Raw genomic sequence first — 15,619 nt, forward strand, 5'->3', positions numbered from 1 at the left:
GTCTGCTAAGGCAGCTGGAGAGCTGCGGGCTGCGGAATTGCTTAGCCAAGCGCAAAGGGAACGATGGACAGGCCCCAGGTGGGGTTCGGCGGGGACCTGTGCTGGGGCCGGTGTTAACGAGCTGGCTGTGGGGATCCAGAGCCGGCGGCTCCAATCTGCTGCTGACACGAAGCTGGGAGGTTGCCAGCCCCTCGGAGGACAGAGCCAAGGCTGAGGGATCTTGGTAAATGGGAGAACTGGGCTCTAGGCGGCACCACGAAATGCAGCGGAGACAAGTGTCAGGTGCTGCACGGAGGGAAGAGCACCCTGCTGCACCAGTACAGGATGGGGGGTGCGTGGCTTGGCAGCGGCCCTGCAGGGAGAGAGCCGGGAGTTGGGGCAGATCCTGGCTGCAGCGTGAGTCAGCAACGCGACGCTGCAAAGGCAGGTTTAGGTTTGTGTTCCCAGTGGCACAGCAGGCAAGTCCCGGGAGGTGAGCGGCTCCTGGGGGATCCTGCACCGCGTTCACGCCGGGCACAGAAAATACCTTCTGGACAGCCAGTGCGGGGCAGGTGGGACTGCTGCGGGGGTCACGGGGGGGGGGGTTCAGAATGACTAGTGTGGGGGGCTCAGGAGCTAGTGGGGTGACAGCACTGGGCTGAATGGGAGGGTGCTGCAGGGCCACAGGGATGGGGGGTGCAGGGACACATAGGATTGGGGGCAGATGTGCTTGTCTGGATGGGAGAGCCTAGGGGTCAGCCATGGTCTGCACAGGGGAGCCTCCCCAACTCCCTAACAGTCCATCCGCCCCCCCACCCCAAACCCTGTTCCATATTTTTCCCACCCACAACCCTCCAGGTTCACTCGAAGGCTCCTTCCCTCTCCCTCCGCTCCTCCATTACCCCAACTCCCCGAGCCTCGGCGCAGCGGGAAATACGGCTCTGCTGTGGCGTTGGAACGAATCTACTCGCGTTTCTGTATTGATTTGCTGAGTAAGGAATTGATTTGTCAGAACACCAGTTCCCGAGTCCCTTTTCTCTTGGGGGGGGGGGTCTGTATTGTTACCGACGGACGTGCCGACCGGTATTTTGAAATAAATGACCAAAATCCGTGAAAGTGGCATGATTAGAGGGTGTTATTTTGACAGACAAAAACAGGCAGAATTTGAAACCAGACTTGTTAATAGCTTGGTGCAGAATCCCCCCCCCGGGGGTGCGATCGTTCCGCACGGCTCCGGTGAGGCCTCGGCTGGAGTCCCGTGTCCAAGTCCGGTCCCCCAGTGCAGAAGGCAGCGGGAGCCCTGCATGTGTGACGTTCGGAGAAGAGGTGGCTTGAAAGGCTGCCACAAAAACGCCAGCTGGGGGCCCGTTGTTCTCGCTGCCCCAGAGGGCAGGACAAGAGGCGACGCCTTCACCCTCGGGCACGGCCGAGCGAGAGGAAAAGCGTCCTAAGGGGGTAAGAAAAGTCCGACGACGGCCGGGGCGAGGGAGGTGCCCAGGAGGCCGGGGAGACACCTGTCTGGGATGGACGAGGGCTTGGAGCAGCTGATCCTTGGCCTTTCTAGCCCCATGGGGCTCCGAGAACCAGGCGGCCCCACCCCAGAGTGGCCTGATGGTACAGACAAGGTGGGTGAAGCCCAGGGCTCTGTCCCGGACGCCTGGGTTCGGTTGGGAGGGGGAGCGCGAGCGTCCGGCTAGCCGTAGGGCTGGCTCTCCATCCGCTCCTCCCAGTCCCGCAGGGCCCCCAGCAGCCCGGCCTCCCCCAGCGAGTCCGAGATGCGCAGGTCCAGCTCCTCCGCCCGCAGCGAGGACGCCCCCCCAGCCTGGCTCAGCTGGTGCAGGGTCTGCAGGGCTGTGGGCACCACCTGGGGGGCGGGGGAGAGAGTTGGTGTTTGCGGGATTCCCAGCCCCCCTCCTGAACTGATTCCTAGGGCTAAGCGGCTGGAGCCAGCTCAGTACCACCTAAACCCAGCCGGTGCCAGCCCCCCCCCCCAGCCCCATGGGGAGCGGCAGAGCTGTGGCTTCTGGTCGCTCTGGGGCAGGATTTCCGCCCGTTTTGTCCACTTCCCCATGGACAAGCCCCCCTCTCCCCCAGGGCCAAACGCCCTCAGCCACTCTTTATGGGGGGGGGAGGACAGGAGGGAATCCCCCTGCCCCCCCAGCAGGCCTGGGAGAGGGAGGGAGGGGGCCAGATTCCTACCTGCACCATGATGAGTTTCTTTTTCCAAGAGCGCCCCGTGTCCGGCCAGGCCTCCCCCAGGCAGAGCCACAGCTCGTAGGTGGGGGAGCTGCCCTGCCCCTCCATGAAGCAGATGAGCTCTGGGGGCAAAAGGGGGATCATCAGCCAGGTGGGGGGGCAAGGGTCCCCACAGGGCCCCCCCGCCGCACCCCTTGGGGGGCTCCCTCTTCCCTGTACCTCTGACGAAGCGCGGCAGGTCGTAGAGGGGGGTGCACCCCTCCTTGGACAGCTCCCCGCCTTCGGCCCCCGGCTCGGGGGTCTCCGTGCGCCCCCAGTAGGCGTGGAGGCGCCCCAGGCGGGTGGCGCAGAGGGCAGGTCCCTCCACCTGCAGCCGCACCCCGGCCCCCAGCCCCTGCAGCAGCCGGGCCGTGTACGAGGCCTGCACCCAGTCCGGCAGCATCCCAGGCTCGGGCAGCACCACGTCCGCCAGCTCGGGGTAGGGGCTGGGCCCAGGGCTGGGGGGCACCAGCCGGAAGCCCTGCGGGTTGGAGACCAGCGTCTGCAGCACGAGGTGCCCCCGGTAATAAACCCGCACCTCAAAAAACGTCACTGCAGGGAGAGAGAGAGTGAAGCGGGAGACAACAGCCCCCCAGTAACAGCCAGAGTCCCCAGCAGACCCCCCAATGCCCCCTGAGCCCCCTTAACAGCCAGAGCCCTCCAGCAACTCCCCAATGCCCCCTGATCCCCCCATAACAGCCAGAGCCCCCAGCAACCCCCCAATGCCCCTGATCCCCCATTAACAGCTAGAGCCCCCAGCAGCCCCCCCATGATCCCCCTGTAACAGCCAGAGCCCTCCAGCAACTCCCCAATGCCCCCTGATCCCCCCATAACAGCCAGAGCCCCCAGCAACCCCCCAATGCCCCTGATCCCCCATTAACAGCTAGAGCCCCCAGCAGCCCCCCATGATCCCCCTGTAACAGTCAGAGCCCCCCAGCAACTCCCCAATGCCCCCTGATCCCCACATAACAGCCAGAGCCCCCCAGCAACTCCCCAATGCCCCCTGATCCCCACATAACAGCCAGAGCCCCCCAGTAGCCCCATAAATCCCCACAGCTACTCGTACCCCCATGATACACTAGTAGCAGCCATAGCCCCCTCCCCCCCGTGTGCCAGACCTACCCTCACTGCTCCTGCTGCCCCCCTTGCCCCAGAGATGTGGGTGCAGCACAGGGCGGAGGAGGGGTCCTGACCATCCCCCACCCCTACAGCCCCAGCAGTGGCCAGTGGAGGGCGCCAGGTCACTCACTCAGCACGTTGGACCCCAGCAGCTGCTCCAGGGAGCTGGGGGCCGGCTCCAGGGGAGGGAAATCCCCGAACCCCAGCGAAAGGGCACCCCCTAGGGGGAGAAAGGGCACCGGTGAGGGACGGCACCCAGGGCAGGGCTGCGGGTCGAGAGTGGGGGGCACCAGCAGGGCTGTGGGGCGACAGGGCCAGGCTATCAGGGGGCTGCGGGTCGGGAGTGAGGGGCACCGGCAGGGCTGGGGGGGGACAGGGCCAGGCTATCAGGGGGCTGCGGGTCGGGAGTGAGGGGCACTGGGAGGGCTGGTGGGGTGGGGGGCACAGATGGGGATTTACCCACCTGTTGCTGCGTCACTGGCATATGAGGCACCTGGTGCTCGTGCTGGGCCAGGAGCATCTGGAACAGAAAGTCAAATAGTTGGGGGGTGGGGGTGGGCTGGGAGCCTGGACTCCTGGGTTCTCTCCCCATCTCAGGCAGGGCTCCGGGGGGGGCGGTTCCTAGCCGGCCGACACGATGCAGGACCCGGTGGGAGAAGCCTGGCGACCCCAGGGCCAGGGACGAACCCTCCGGCGCCGATGGGTCCAGGCCGTCTCCTCAGCTGGGTGCCCCGGGTGTTCTGGGCAATCACGGGGGGTCCCTGCGGTGTTGGGGGGTCCCTGCAGTGCCAGGCACCGAGTGGGGGCTTTGCGGCTGGGCCTGACCCTGGCCTGCCGGCACCGCTTCGGGGCTCCACCTTCTCCCCGGGGAGGGGGCAGGAGGGCCCTGAGCACTGGGGGGGCTGGAGAACACGCCGCCCACGTCGGAGTGAAGGGAGCGTCCCAGGGCCAGGCGACCAACCTGGGGGCTGGTGCAGCTTCTCCCAAGTGACAAGGCCAATGCTGGGGGGGGCCTGGGAGCCAGGACTCCTGGGTTCTCTCCCTGGCTCTGGGAGGGGAGTGGGGACCAGCCAGGACTCCTGGGTTCTCTCCCTGGCTCTGGGAGGGGAGTGGGGACCAGCCAGGACTCCTGGGTTCTCTCCCTGGCTCTGGGAGGGGAGTGGGGACCAGCCAGGACTCCTGGGTTCTCTCCCTGGCTCTGGGAGGGGAGTGGGGACCAGCCAGGACTCCTGGGTTCTCTCCCTGCTCTGGGAAGGGAGTGGGGACAAGCCAGGACTCCTGGGTTCTCTCCCTGGCTCTGGGAGGGGAGTGGGGACCAGCCAGGACTCCTGGGTTCTCTCCCTGGCTCTGGGAAGGGAGTGGGGACAAGCCAGGACTCCTGGGTTCTCTCCCTGGCTCTGGGAGGGGAGTGGGGACCAGCCAGGACTCCTGGGTTCTCTCCCTGGCTCTGGGAGGGGAGTGGGGACCAGCCAGGACTCCTGGGTTCTCTCCCTGGCTCTGGGAGGGGAGTGGGGACCAGCCAGGACTCCTGGGTTCTCTCCCTGGCTCTGGGAGGGGAGTGGGGACCAGCCAGGACTCCTGGGTTCTCTCCCTGGCTCTGGGAGGGGAGTGGGGACCAGCCAGGACTCCTGGGTTCTGTGCAAAGCCTGGTGCGGCCAGACCTGGGGCAGGGGCTGTTCACTCAGAGCTGGGACTGGCTCCAAGGGTGCCCATCACCCCGGCCTCCAGCCCTGCCACCTCCCCCGGGGGCACTCACCCTCGTCGGGGCTGGAGAGGGCCAGTGCATTCAGAATGTCGTCCAGCTCCTCATCCTGGGGGGGGCGGTGCAGAATTTGGGGTGTCACTAAGGGGAAGGGCCCCCCAGTACCCACCATTCCCCTCCATACCCCCCCCGAGCCAGCCAGAGCTGCCCCTTCCTCAACCCCATGCCCTGACCCAGGCTGCTCTGTGCCCTGGCTCCTCCCACCCCCGGCCCTGGGGGAGCACTGACCTGGCTGGAGGAGAAGCCGCCCCCCGACTTGTCCAGGAGCTGGCTGCTCGCGTCAGCCTCGGTGCCCCCCACAGCAGCACTGGGGGCCTCGTCCGCACCTGGGGGGGGAGGACAGAGCCACGATTTGGGCACAGCCCCACCCGTGCCACTCACTCCAGACCTGCAGCCCCTGCCAGACGAGCCCTGACCCTGCCAGTGCCCCTCACTCCTGACCCACAGCCCCTGCTCCCCCAGCCCCAGGCTCCCCCCAGCCCTGGCGGTGCCCCTCATTCCCGACCCACAGCCCCTGCCAGTCCAGCCCTGTGCTCCCCCCAGCCCTGGTGGTGCCCCTCACTCCCGACCCCCAGCCCCAGGCTCCCCACAGCCCTGGTGGTGCCCCTCACTCCCGACCCCCAGCCCCAGGCTCCCCACAGCCCTGGCGGTGCCCCTCACTCCCGACCCGCAGCCCCTGCTCCCCCAGCTCCCCCCAGCCCTGGCGGTGCCCTTCATTCCCGACCCGCAGCCCCTGCTCCCCTCCCAGCCCTGCTGGTGGCCCTCACTCCTGACCTGCAGCCCCTGCTCCCCTCCCAGCCCTGCCGGTGCCCCTCATTCCCGACCCGCAGCCCCTGCCAGTCCAGCCCTGTGCTCCCCCCAGCCCTGGCGGTGCCCCTCACTCCCGACCCCCAGCCCCAGGCTCCCCACAGCCCTGGCAGTGCCCCTCACTCCTGACCCACAGCCCCTGCTCCCCCAGCCCCAGGCTCCCCCCAGCCCTGGCGGTGCCCCTCACTCCTGACCCGCAGCCCCTGCTCCCCCAGCCCTGGGCTCCCCCGCTAGCCCCTCACCTCCCCGGCCTCCCTTGGGCAGGATCTCATAGATCTTGTGGGGGTCGGCGGAGTCTGAGCTGTGATCCCGGAGCACCTGGATCCCCGGCTTCCGGTTCAGGGCGGAGCGGAAGTTGCGTTTCCAGACGGAGGGTGCGGGGGCATCGTGGTCTGGCCGGTAGCTGCCGCTGTCAATGGCCCAGTCCTGGGGGGTTGAGGGGGGAAGAGATGTAGGTACCTGGCAGCTGGACAGACCTAGAGGAGGCTTTGGGGTGGGGGATGATGGGCATCCCCTAGAGCTCACTTTTCCACACCCCCCCCAGGAGGGCATGAGGGCTTCGAAGTGACTGGTCTCCAAGCTCACAGCCCCGCCCCCCCCAGCCCAATGCCTGACCGGGGAGCCATTCAGGGAGGGGGAAGGGTCCTGGCGTGGGGAGGGGGGACAGGGGGGACCACAGGGCACCAGCCTGGGGAACTCTCTGCTACTGGACGTGGGGAATCCGGTCTCAGGGGTCTAAACCCGGCCACTTGGGGGAGTCAGGAGCAGTTCAGAGCTGCCCATTGGGGGTCCCCCCCGGCACCATCATTGGCAAAGACGGGAGATTTGGGTATATGGGTCACCATGGATGAGGGGGGCGAGGAACCATCCTGCCACCCTCCCCCCCGGATCTGTGGGTGCAGAGGGGCTGGGAAGGGGGGATCTCCAGCTTGGGAGGGGGGGTTACCCGGAATAGCTGGAAGTCCTCGGTGGAGGCGTCCTGCCGCAGCCCGTGTTTCCAGGGCACCCGGAACTGGGTGCGCCCCTGGTCCAGCCACCTCACGCCCGGGTAGCATCCCTCGTCCAGCTTCCTCCGCAGCCACGGCACGATCAGCGGCTTCGGGGTCCCCATCGCCGGGCCGGCGCCGCCTAGGGGAGAGAGGGGGGCACATGGGGGTAGGGCCTGTCCCCTGCGGGGGCTTCCACTCAGGGCAGGGGCTGAGTTGGGGGGCAGGGAATGGGGGTGGGGCCTGTCCCCTCAGGGGGGGCAGAGAATGGGGCCTGGGGCCTGTCCCCTCTGGGGGGGCTCAGTTGGGGAGCAGGGAATGGGGGGGCTGATTCTCACCCAGGGCAAAGGCTGAGTTGGGGGGCAGGAAATGGGGGCAGGGCCTGTCCCTGGAGGGGGTGGCTCACACCCAGGGCAAGGGCTGAGTTGGGGGGCAGGGAATGGGGGTGGGGCCTGTCCCCTCGGGGGGGCAGGGAATGGGGGTGGGGTCTGTCCCCTCTAGGGGGGCTGGGTTGGGGGGCAGGGAATGGGGGGGCCGTTCCCTCTAGGGGGGCTGAGTTGGGGGGCAAGGACTGGGGGCGGGGCCTGACCCCTCTGGGGGGCTGGGTTGGGGGGCAAGGACTGGGGGCGGGGCCCGTCCCCGTTGGGGGCTGGGAGTGGGGCCCCCCCGGTACCTGCCTGGCACCCTCCGCACAAGGAAGCGGCTCAGAGAAATGGAATCCGCCCCCCCCCCGGTCACATGACTCCCCGCCCCAGCACGTCACGTGATGCACAAACTTTTTTCCAGGTTGTGTCTGTGCCGGTTCCTTCCCCCGAGGCCGGAGGCGGGCGCAGCCCCCCCCTTTCCCCCCAGCTGATTGTGGGGCGGCTGGGAGTTCAGCTCATGAGATCTGGGGCCGGGAGGGGCAGCATCACCCCAGGCCTCCACGCCCCCCCTCGACAGAAGCCATCCAGGAGATGCAGCCACCTCTGGGGTGGGGCTGTGGGTGCTGGGTATACGGGGTCCCCCCTGGGGTGGGGTACGGGAGCTGGGTATATGAAGACCCCCGGGGGGGGCATCGGGGGCTGGGTATATGGGGACTCCTCTGGGGTCGAGGGCTGGGTATACAGGGTCTCCCTCGGGGTGGGGCACAGGGCTGGGTATACGGGGACCCCTCGGGTGGGGCACGGGGGGCTGGGTATACGGGGACCCCTCGGGTGGGGTGCGGGGGGCTGGGCATACAGGGTCCCCTCGCCTGGCTCCAAGATGCGCCTGGCTCTGGGTGATGTGAACTAGCCAGGCTGTGAGGCCTGGTCTTGTTCTGTGCCCACAGCAGCCGTGCGCCATGGTGCACTGCCTGGGTGCCCAGGAGCGGGTGTCACACGGGGGCTGCATGCACTATTATCCCCCCCGGCCATGGGGGAGGGCACAGGCTGCAGACGGGGTCGGGGGCGTGTGACAGGGGCATGGGCTTGGGGCGCAGAGCGGCTGCTCCCACGGCTGGGCACGCGTGTAACACGCACGGCTGGGCTCACGTGTAACACGCACGGCTGGGCACGCGTGTAACACGCACAGTCATGCATGAAGCAGCCTCTGTCTCGCCCGGTGTCAGCTGCTCCTCGACACCCCTTGGAACACCCCCTCCCCCGCCAGTCGCCTCCCGGGCCCGGGGCAGGACGGACACGGACACGCGCATCTCTCTGCTGCCGACCAGCCCCGCACTGCCCGGCCCCACACTGCTCAGCCTGGCCCCCTATTGCCCAGCCCCCCACTGCCCACTCTGGTGCCCTATGTCGCTGTACCCCAGCAACCCCATCTTGGGTGAGCAGCGCCAGCCTGGGGGACCGAGGGGCCGGGGTTACCCTGGGACACCAGCTCCTCCCCCTGCTCTAACCACTAGCGCCTCTTCCCTCCCAGAGCCCAGACTCCTGGGTTCTCTCCCCAGCTCGGGACGGGAGTGGGGGCTAGTGGGTTAGGGGAGTGGGGGCTGGGAGCCAGGACTCCTGGGTTCTTTCCCTGGCCCTGGGGGGGAAGTGGGGGCTGGTGGGTTAGAGCAGTGGGGCTGGGAGCCAGGACTCCTGGGTTCTCTCCCTGACCCTGGGAGGGGAATGGGGGCTGGTGGGTTAGGGGAGTGAGGGCTGGGAGCCAGGACTCCTGGGTTCTATCCCTGGCTCTGGGAGGGGAGTGGGATCCAGTGGTTAGAGAGGGGGGCTGGGAGCCAGGACTCCTGGGTTCTCTCCCCGGCTCTGGAAGGGGAGTGGGGGCTGGTGGTTAGAGCAGGGGGCTGGGAGCCAGGACTCCTGGGTTCTCCTCCCAGAAGGTCCAAGGAGCCCCGGGCGTGGAAAGGGGCGGGGCGGATTGGTTTCTAGATATGCAAATAAACAAGGCCCCACCCCTTCTTCTCATTTGCATATCGCGCCCAATGGACGCGCCAGAGGCGTGGATTATGGGCCCCGCCCCCTCCTCTAAGCTCCGCCCTCTCACGGGGCGGTGCCTCCTCGGTTTCCTGCTGCTCAGAAAGTTTCGGGCGCCCCTCCCCCCCCCGCCTGGGAAAGTTGGGCGGGGCGGGGCGGGGGTAGTTGCTGGGGGGGGTGGAAAGGGGCGAGGTAAGTGGGGGGAGGGTTGAGTGACACATTTTCCCGCCCCGCCCCCCCCCGCCTAGATTCTGCCCCCCCCCGTACAGGTGCGATCCGGGGTGGCCTTGAACTTGGCTCTGCGAATCGCGGCTGGAGCCCGGCGCGTCACCCCCCCCCCGCTGGGCAGGGAGTCGCCCGGGTTGTGTCCGGGGGGGCTGGACAGAGATTTCCCCCTCGCCCCGTGTCTGACCCCCCCTTGCCCCCCCAGGCAGGGCCATGGCGGCCCCCCCCGAGCAGCGCGGCCGGCTGCAGGAGGAGACCCGGCTCGTGCTGGAGGCCTTCCTGCGGGGGGCGCTGGGCCAGAGGCCCCCCCTGGGGCACGTGGGGGGCAGCTACCATGACCCCCACTGCTACGCACACAGGTAAGGGGCGGGGCTCACCCCCCCCCCGGGAGCATGCAGGAAGGGAGGGCATTGCGGGGGGGGCAGAGCTGATGGAGTTGGGGGGGATCGGCAGGTGGGGAGGAGGTGGGGATGGGAGGTGTCTGGGTGCAGGGGAGGGATATGCGGGAAAGGGTGGAGGGCTGGGGAGGGGGCACATACAGGGTGGGGGGATATGTGGGCATGGGGGGCAGGGGGAGGGGAGACGTGCACAGGAGGGGGGATGGGGGACATACAGGGTGGGGGGACATGGGGGGATGGGGGAGAGGGGCTATACCAGGGGAGAGGGGATGTGCTGTGGGGGGCAGCAGACTCATTCTGGGGAAGAGCTCCCTGCCCCCGACTCTCTGCAGGCGTCCTGTGGAGCTGAGGGGGGCGCCCGCCCCAGGGGGGGCCTGGACCCCCCTGCACGAAGAGATCAGCCGGGTGGAAGAGCGCAAGCACGGCTTTAAGACCAGCATGAAGCGGCTGCTGCTGCGACGGATCAGCCCCCGCCGGGACCCCCCCGGGGCAGAGCCCCGCAAAGGGCCGAAGGAAGGGGGGGAGGGGCGCCCCAAGCACGGCCGGGGGTTTTCCTTCAGGGGCGTGCTGCGGAGGAAGGGCCCCCCCCGGGAAGAGACAGAGCCCCCGCCTCCTCTCTCCGCACCCCCCAACTCCCTTCCAGTCACCCCCTGCTACTGCTCAGACACCCTGACCGCACAGCCGGACCCTCCGCCTCTGGGTAAGAGAGAACCCAGGAGTTCGGGCTCCCAGCCCCCCCCGCTCTAACCACTAGCCCCCACACCCCTCCCATTGCTGGGGATGGAACCCAGGCGTCTGGGCTCCCCCCTCCCCTGCTCTGACCCCAGCTCTCTCCCCAGGCCGGGTGGCCGAGGACCCCGAGTTCTACGCCCGAGTGGCCCGCAAACTGGACCGGCTGGTGAAGCGTCAGCGGAGCGGCCCAGGCACTCCCAGTGGGGTCCTGTCCCCTGGGGTCATGGCCGGGCCCCTCAGCCCCGAGCTGGGCCCCGGGCCCCCAGGTGAGCAGGGGACCTTGGTCCTCCACCCCCCCGCCCCCCTGGAGGCAGCTCTGGGTCACAGGCCTGTGTCTCTCCCCCAGCCCCGCCGGAGCCGGCCAGCGAGACACACAAGGAGCAGGTGATACGGAGACTGGTGGCTCTGCTGGAGGAGCAAGCCGGGGTCATCAACGAAGAGGTACTGACCCAGTGCCCCTCACTCCCGACCCGCAGCCCCTGCCAGCCCAGCCCTGCCCTGCCGGTGCCCCTCACTCCCGACCCGCAGCCCCTGCCAGCCCAGCCCTGCCGGTGCCCCTCACTCCCGACCCGCAGCCCCTGCCAGCCCAGCCCTGCCGGTGCCCCTCACTCCCGACCCGCAGCCCCTGCCAGCCCAGCCCTGCCCCCCCCCAGCCCTGCCAGTGCCCCTCACTCCCGACCCGCAGCCCCTGCCAGCCCAGCCCTGCCGGTGCCCCTCACTCCCGACCCGCAGCCCCTGCCAGCCCAGCCCTGCCGGTGCCCCTCACTCCCGACCCGCAGCCCCTGCCAGCCCAGCCCTGCCGGTGCCCCTCACTCCCGACCCGCAGCCCCTGCCAGCCCAGCCCTGCCGGTGCCCCTCACTCCCGACCCGCAGCCCCTGCCAGCCCAGCCCTGCCGGTGCCCCTCACTCCCGACCTGCAGCCCCTGCCAGCCCAGCCCCCCCCAGCCCTGCCAGTGCCCCTCACTCCCGACCCGCAGCCCCTGCCAGCCCAGCCCTGCCGGTGCCCCTCACTCCCGACCCGCAGCCCCTGCCAGCCCAGCCCTGCCGGTGCCCCTCACTCCCGACCTGCAGCCCCTGCCAGCCCTGCCCCCCCCCAGCCCTGCCAGTGCCCCTCACTCCCGTCCCGCAGCCCCTGCCAGCCCAGCCCTGCCAGTGCCCCTCACTCCCGACCCGCAGCCCCTGCCAGCCCAGCCCTGCCGGTGCCCCTCACTCCCGACTCGCAGCCCCTGCCAGCCCAGCCCTGCCGGTGCCCCTCACTCCCAACCCGCAGCCACTGCCAGCCCAGCCCTGCCGGTGCCCCTCACTCCCGACCCGCAGCCCCTGCCAGCCCAGCCCTGCGGTGCCCCTCACTCCCGACCCGCAGCCCCTGCCAGCCCAGCCCTGCCGGTGCCCCTCACTCCCGACCTGCAGCCCCTGCCAGCCCAGCCCCGCGGTGCCCCTCACTCCCGACCCGCAGCCCCTGCCAGCCCAGCCCTGCCGGTGCCCCTCACTCCCGACCCGCAGCCCCTGCCAGCCCAGCCCTGCCCATGCCCCTCACTCCCGACCTGCAGCCCCTGCCAGCCCAGCCCTGCCCCCCCCCAGCCCTGCCAGTGCCCCTCACTCCCGACCCGCAGCCCCTGCCAGCCCAGCCCTGCCAGTGCCCCTCACTCCCGACCCGCAGCCCCTGCCAGCCCAGCCCTGCCGGTGCCCCTCACTCCCAACCCGCAGCCCCTGCCAGCCCAGCCCTGCCGGTGCCCCTCACTCCCGACTCGCAGCCCCTGCCAGCCCAGCCCTGCCGGTGCCCCTCACTCCCGACCCGCAGCCCCTGCCAGCGCAGCCCTGGGCTCCCCCAAGCCCTGCTGAAGCCCCTCACGCCTGACCCGCAGCCCCCTGCTACCTCAGCCCTGGGCTCTCCCCCCACAGATCGAGGCCGACCCGCTGCTCCGCAGTTCCCTGTCCCGCCTGTCGTACCGCAGCTTCTCCCGGCTGGCCGAGGCCTACACCGCGCGGGCCGACCCGGGCAGCCCCAGCCCCCAGCTCACCCGCCTGGCCCTGACCATGGAGCTGACGCGGAAGGTGGCGGGAATCAACAGCCACCCGGTGCAGACGCTGATGGGCTACAGCCTGCAGTACATGGACATGTTCGTGCCCTGGCTGCAGCAGCAGGGCGGCTGGGTAAGGGGAAACCTGGAGGGAGGGGGGGCTGGGGTGAGGGGCGCCTGGAGGGAAGGGGGGTTGGGGGCTGGAGTCAGTGTGTGCCGGGGGGCTGGGATCAGCATGTACTGGGGGGCTGGGAGTACCAGGGGGCTGGGATCAGGGTGTGCTGAGGGGCTGGGAAGGGGGGGCCTGGAGGGAAGGGGGGTTGGGGGCTGCGGTCAGCATGTGCCAGGGGGCTGGGAATACCAGGAAGCTGGGGTCAGAATGTGCCAGGGGGCTGGGTACAGGGTGATCAGGGGGGGAGCTGTGCCTGTGGGGGAATGGGTGATGTACAGAGCCCCCCCAGGGTCTTTCGTACATGATGTTGGGGGGCCAGGGGGTGGCGGGGGGGGACTCCGAGCAGGAAATGTGGTGCTGATTGGGGCTTGGAGGCAGGCTGGTGCTGACCCCCTGGCTCATAGTGAGCCTGGGGTGGGTTTTCTTGGGCTCGGGGAGCTGATAAACCCCCCCCCCCCCATCACAGGGGCTAATCTCTCTCCCCACCCCGGAAGGAGAGCATCGCGGGACAGGACGAGATGTTCGAGCTCCTGGACTAGCAGCCCCTGGCCCCGAGGGAGCTCGGAGGGGGTGTCACAAGACTGGCCTCTCCCCCTTTCCTCCCCAGAATCCGCCTTGTGGGGAGGATTCAGAGCGCAGCTGTGGGGGGAGGGGGAGGGGGGCTTTGGGGAGAGGGTACCTGTCCAGGGGGAAGGGCAGGAAACTGAGCCAGCCCTCCCCCAATTCTCAGGGAGAGTGGGGGTCGCTGGAGAAATCCGCTCCACAAAATCTCTGGGCATGACCAGGTTGGGGAGGCCCCAGCAGAGAGACCCCCCCCCCACACTTTTGTTTTGGGTGGTGGGGAGCAAGTGATTTTTTTTTTATATCAAGAATTTTCAATATATTTTAATATTAAAGTGCCTGGCGTGTTTATGTCTCTCCTGCCCCCAGACTGAGGGGGCCCTGCTGCTAGTGGGAGGCCAGTCCCCTCTGGGGTGGGGCGCCGAGATGCGAGGGAGTGGGGCAGGAAGACGGGCCTGCCGTGATGGAGAGAGAGAGTTGCAGTGTGTGGGGTGAGGTGTGCAAGGCTGGGCTAGGGGCGCACAGGGTGCCTGGGCAGGGAGCACAGTCTTCTCGGCTGAGGACGTCAGGGAGATTCCCAAACCTGAGCCGGCCTTTGTAGGTGACAAATCTGAGGAACTGTCACAGACTGAAGTGTCACTAGACGAGGTTTTGGAATTAATTGATAAACGTAACGTTAACAAGTCACCGAACCAGATGGCATTCAGCCAAGGGTTCTGAAAGAACTCAAATGTGATACTGTGGAACTATTAACGTGGGTTTGTAACCTGTCCCTTGTATCAGCTTCTGTACCCAGTGACTGGAAGTTAGCTAATGTAACGCCAATATTTAAAAAGGGCTCTAGAGGTGATCCTGGCAATTACAGACCGGTAAATCTAACGTCAGTACTGGGCTAATTAGTCGAAACAATAGTTAAGTATAAAATTGTTGGACACATAGAAGAACATAAATTGTTGGGCAAAAGTCAACATGGTTTCTGTAAAGGGAAATCGTGTTTTACTGATCTATTAGAGTTCTCTGAACAGGTCAACAAACATGTGGACAAGGGGGATCCAGTGGACGTAGTGTACTTAGATTTCCAGAAAGCCTTTGACAAGGTCCCTCACCAAAGGCTCTTGCGTAAATTAAGTTGCCATGGGATAAAAGGGAAGGTCCTTTCATGGACTGAGAACTGGTTAAAAAAGGCAGGGAACAAAGGGTAGGAATAAATGATAAGTTTTCGGAATGGAGAGGGGTAACTAGTGGTGTTCCCCAAGGGTCAGTGCTAGGACCAATCCTAGTCAACGTATTCATAAATGATCTGGAGAAAGGGGTAAACAGGGAGGTGGCAAAGTTTGCAGATGATACTAGACTGCTCAAGATAGTTAAGACCAAAGCAGACCGTGAAGAACTTCAAAAAGATCCCACAAAACTAAATGATTGGGCAACAAAAAGGCAAATGAAATGTAATGTAGATCAATGTAAAGTAATGTACATGGGCAAAAATAACCCCAACTATACATACAACATGATGGGGGCTAATTTAGCTACGAGTCAGGAAAGATCTTGGAGTCATCGTGGACAGTTCTCTGAAGACGTCCACGCAGTGAGCAGCAACGGTCAATAAAGCAAACAGGATGTTCGGAATCATTAAAAAGGGGATAGAGAATAAGATGGAGAATATATTATTGCCATTATATAAATCCACGGTACACCCACATCTCGAATTCTGTGTACAGATGTGGCCTCCTCATCTCATAAAAGATCTACTGGCGCTAGAAAAGGTTCAGAGAAAGGCAACTAAAATGATTCAGGGTTTGGAGAGGGTCCTGTATGAGAAGAGATTAAAGAGGCTGGGACCGTTCAGCTTGGAAAAGAGGAGACTAAGGGGGGATATGACAGGTCTATAAAATCATGAGTGATGTGGAGAAAGTGGATAAGGAAAGTTATTTACTTGTTCCCATAACACAAGAACCAGGGGTCACCCAATGAAATGAACGGGCAGCAGGTTTAGAACAAGCGACAGGACGCAGCGCACGGCAACCTGTGGAACTCCCTGCCTCAGGGGGTTAGGCTGGGACTAGAACCGGGTTTGAGAGGGAACTGGAGACGTTCCCGGAGGCTCAGCCCGTCAGGGGCTAGTAGCCAGGCTGGGTGAGGAACGTGTCCCTGGCCCTGTCTGCCCCGGGGGGTCACGTGATCACTGCCCGCTGGGTTCACTCCCTCTGGGGCACCTGGCACTGGCCACTG

At 66.4% G+C, this 15,619-nt stretch overlaps 2 protein-coding genes across 6 annotated transcripts; one reads left to right on the forward strand and one right to left on the reverse strand.

The window, feature by feature from the left end:
- Nucleotides 1–1,095: 1,095 nt before the first annotated feature.
- Nucleotides 1,096–7,611, reverse strand: IRF3 (interferon regulatory factor 3). 2 transcript variants are annotated; one of them, XM_030545045.1, is made up of 10 exons: nt 7,566–7,611; nt 6,849–7,030; nt 6,145–6,328; nt 5,324–5,421; nt 5,090–5,144; nt 3,797–3,853; nt 3,464–3,553; nt 2,395–2,766; nt 2,179–2,297; nt 1,096–1,843 (listed from the first exon to the last, which is right to left on the reverse strand). In XM_030545045.1, exons 2-10 carry the CDS (start codon nt 7,011–7,013, stop codon nt 1,673–1,675), a joined length of 1,311 nt encoding a protein of 436 aa, XP_030400905.1. In that variant the 5' UTR covers nt 7,014–7,030; nt 7,566–7,611; the 3' UTR covers nt 1,096–1,672. The 2 variants fall into 2 exon arrangements, with proteins under 2 accessions (XP_030400905.1, XP_030400906.1); XM_030545046.1 differs by having other exon boundaries at nt 7,562–7,591.
- BCL2L12 (BCL2 like 12) lies at nt 7,612–13,698 on the forward strand. Of its 4 annotated transcripts, none has more exons than XM_030545040.1 (7): nt 7,612–7,861; nt 9,712–9,865; nt 10,237–10,604; nt 10,744–10,902; nt 10,983–11,077; nt 12,539–12,790; nt 13,296–13,698. In XM_030545040.1, the coding sequence occupies exons 1-7, from the start codon at nt 7,627–7,629 to the stop codon at nt 13,608–13,610; spliced, it is 1,578 nt and encodes a 525-aa protein (XP_030400900.1). In that variant the 5' UTR covers nt 7,612–7,626; the 3' UTR covers nt 13,611–13,698. The 4 variants fall into 4 exon arrangements, with proteins under 4 accessions (XP_030400900.1, XP_030400903.1, XP_030400902.1 ...); XM_030545043.1 differs by having other exon boundaries at nt 13,324–13,455; XM_030545042.1 differs by lacking the exon at nt 7,612–7,861 and having other exon boundaries at nt 9,500–9,865.
- The last annotated feature ends 1,921 nt before the right edge of the window (nt 13,699–15,619 follow it).

Source organism: Gopherus evgoodei, unplaced genomic scaffold (assembly GCF_007399415.2).
Source record: "Gopherus evgoodei ecotype Sinaloan lineage unplaced genomic scaffold, rGopEvg1_v1.p scaffold_35_arrow_ctg1, whole genome shotgun sequence".
In the NCBI taxonomy this organism is placed as follows: Eukaryota; Metazoa; Chordata; order Testudines; family Testudinidae; genus Gopherus; species Gopherus evgoodei.

Bases quoted from the DNA above. Each gene is read 5' to 3' on its own strand.
- IRF3 (XM_030545045.1), bottom strand. From the start codon at position 7,013: ATGGGGACCCCGAAGCCGCTGATCGTGCCGTGGCTGCGGAGGAAGCTG. The intron at 3,854-5,089 runs GTGAGTGCCCCC...TTTCTGTTCCAG, and splicing joins CCTCTCCAGCCCCGACGAGG to ATGCTCCTGGCCCAGCACGA. The intron at 2,298-2,394 runs GTACAGGGAAGA...TTTTGCCCCCAG, and splicing joins CCTGCCGCGCTTCGTCAGAG to AGCTCATCTGCTTCATGGAG.
- BCL2L12 (XM_030545040.1), top strand. From the start codon at position 7,627: ATGACTCCCCGCCCCAGCACGTCACGTGATGCACAAACTTTTTTCCAG. The intron at 11,078-12,538 runs GTACTGACCCAG...CTCCCCCCACAG, and splicing joins CCGGGGTCATCAACGAAGAG to ATCGAGGCCGACCCGCTGCT. The intron at 12,791-13,295 runs GTAAGGGGAAAC...CCCCCATCACAG, and splicing joins TGCAGCAGCAGGGCGGCTGG to GGGCTAATCTCTCTCCCCAC.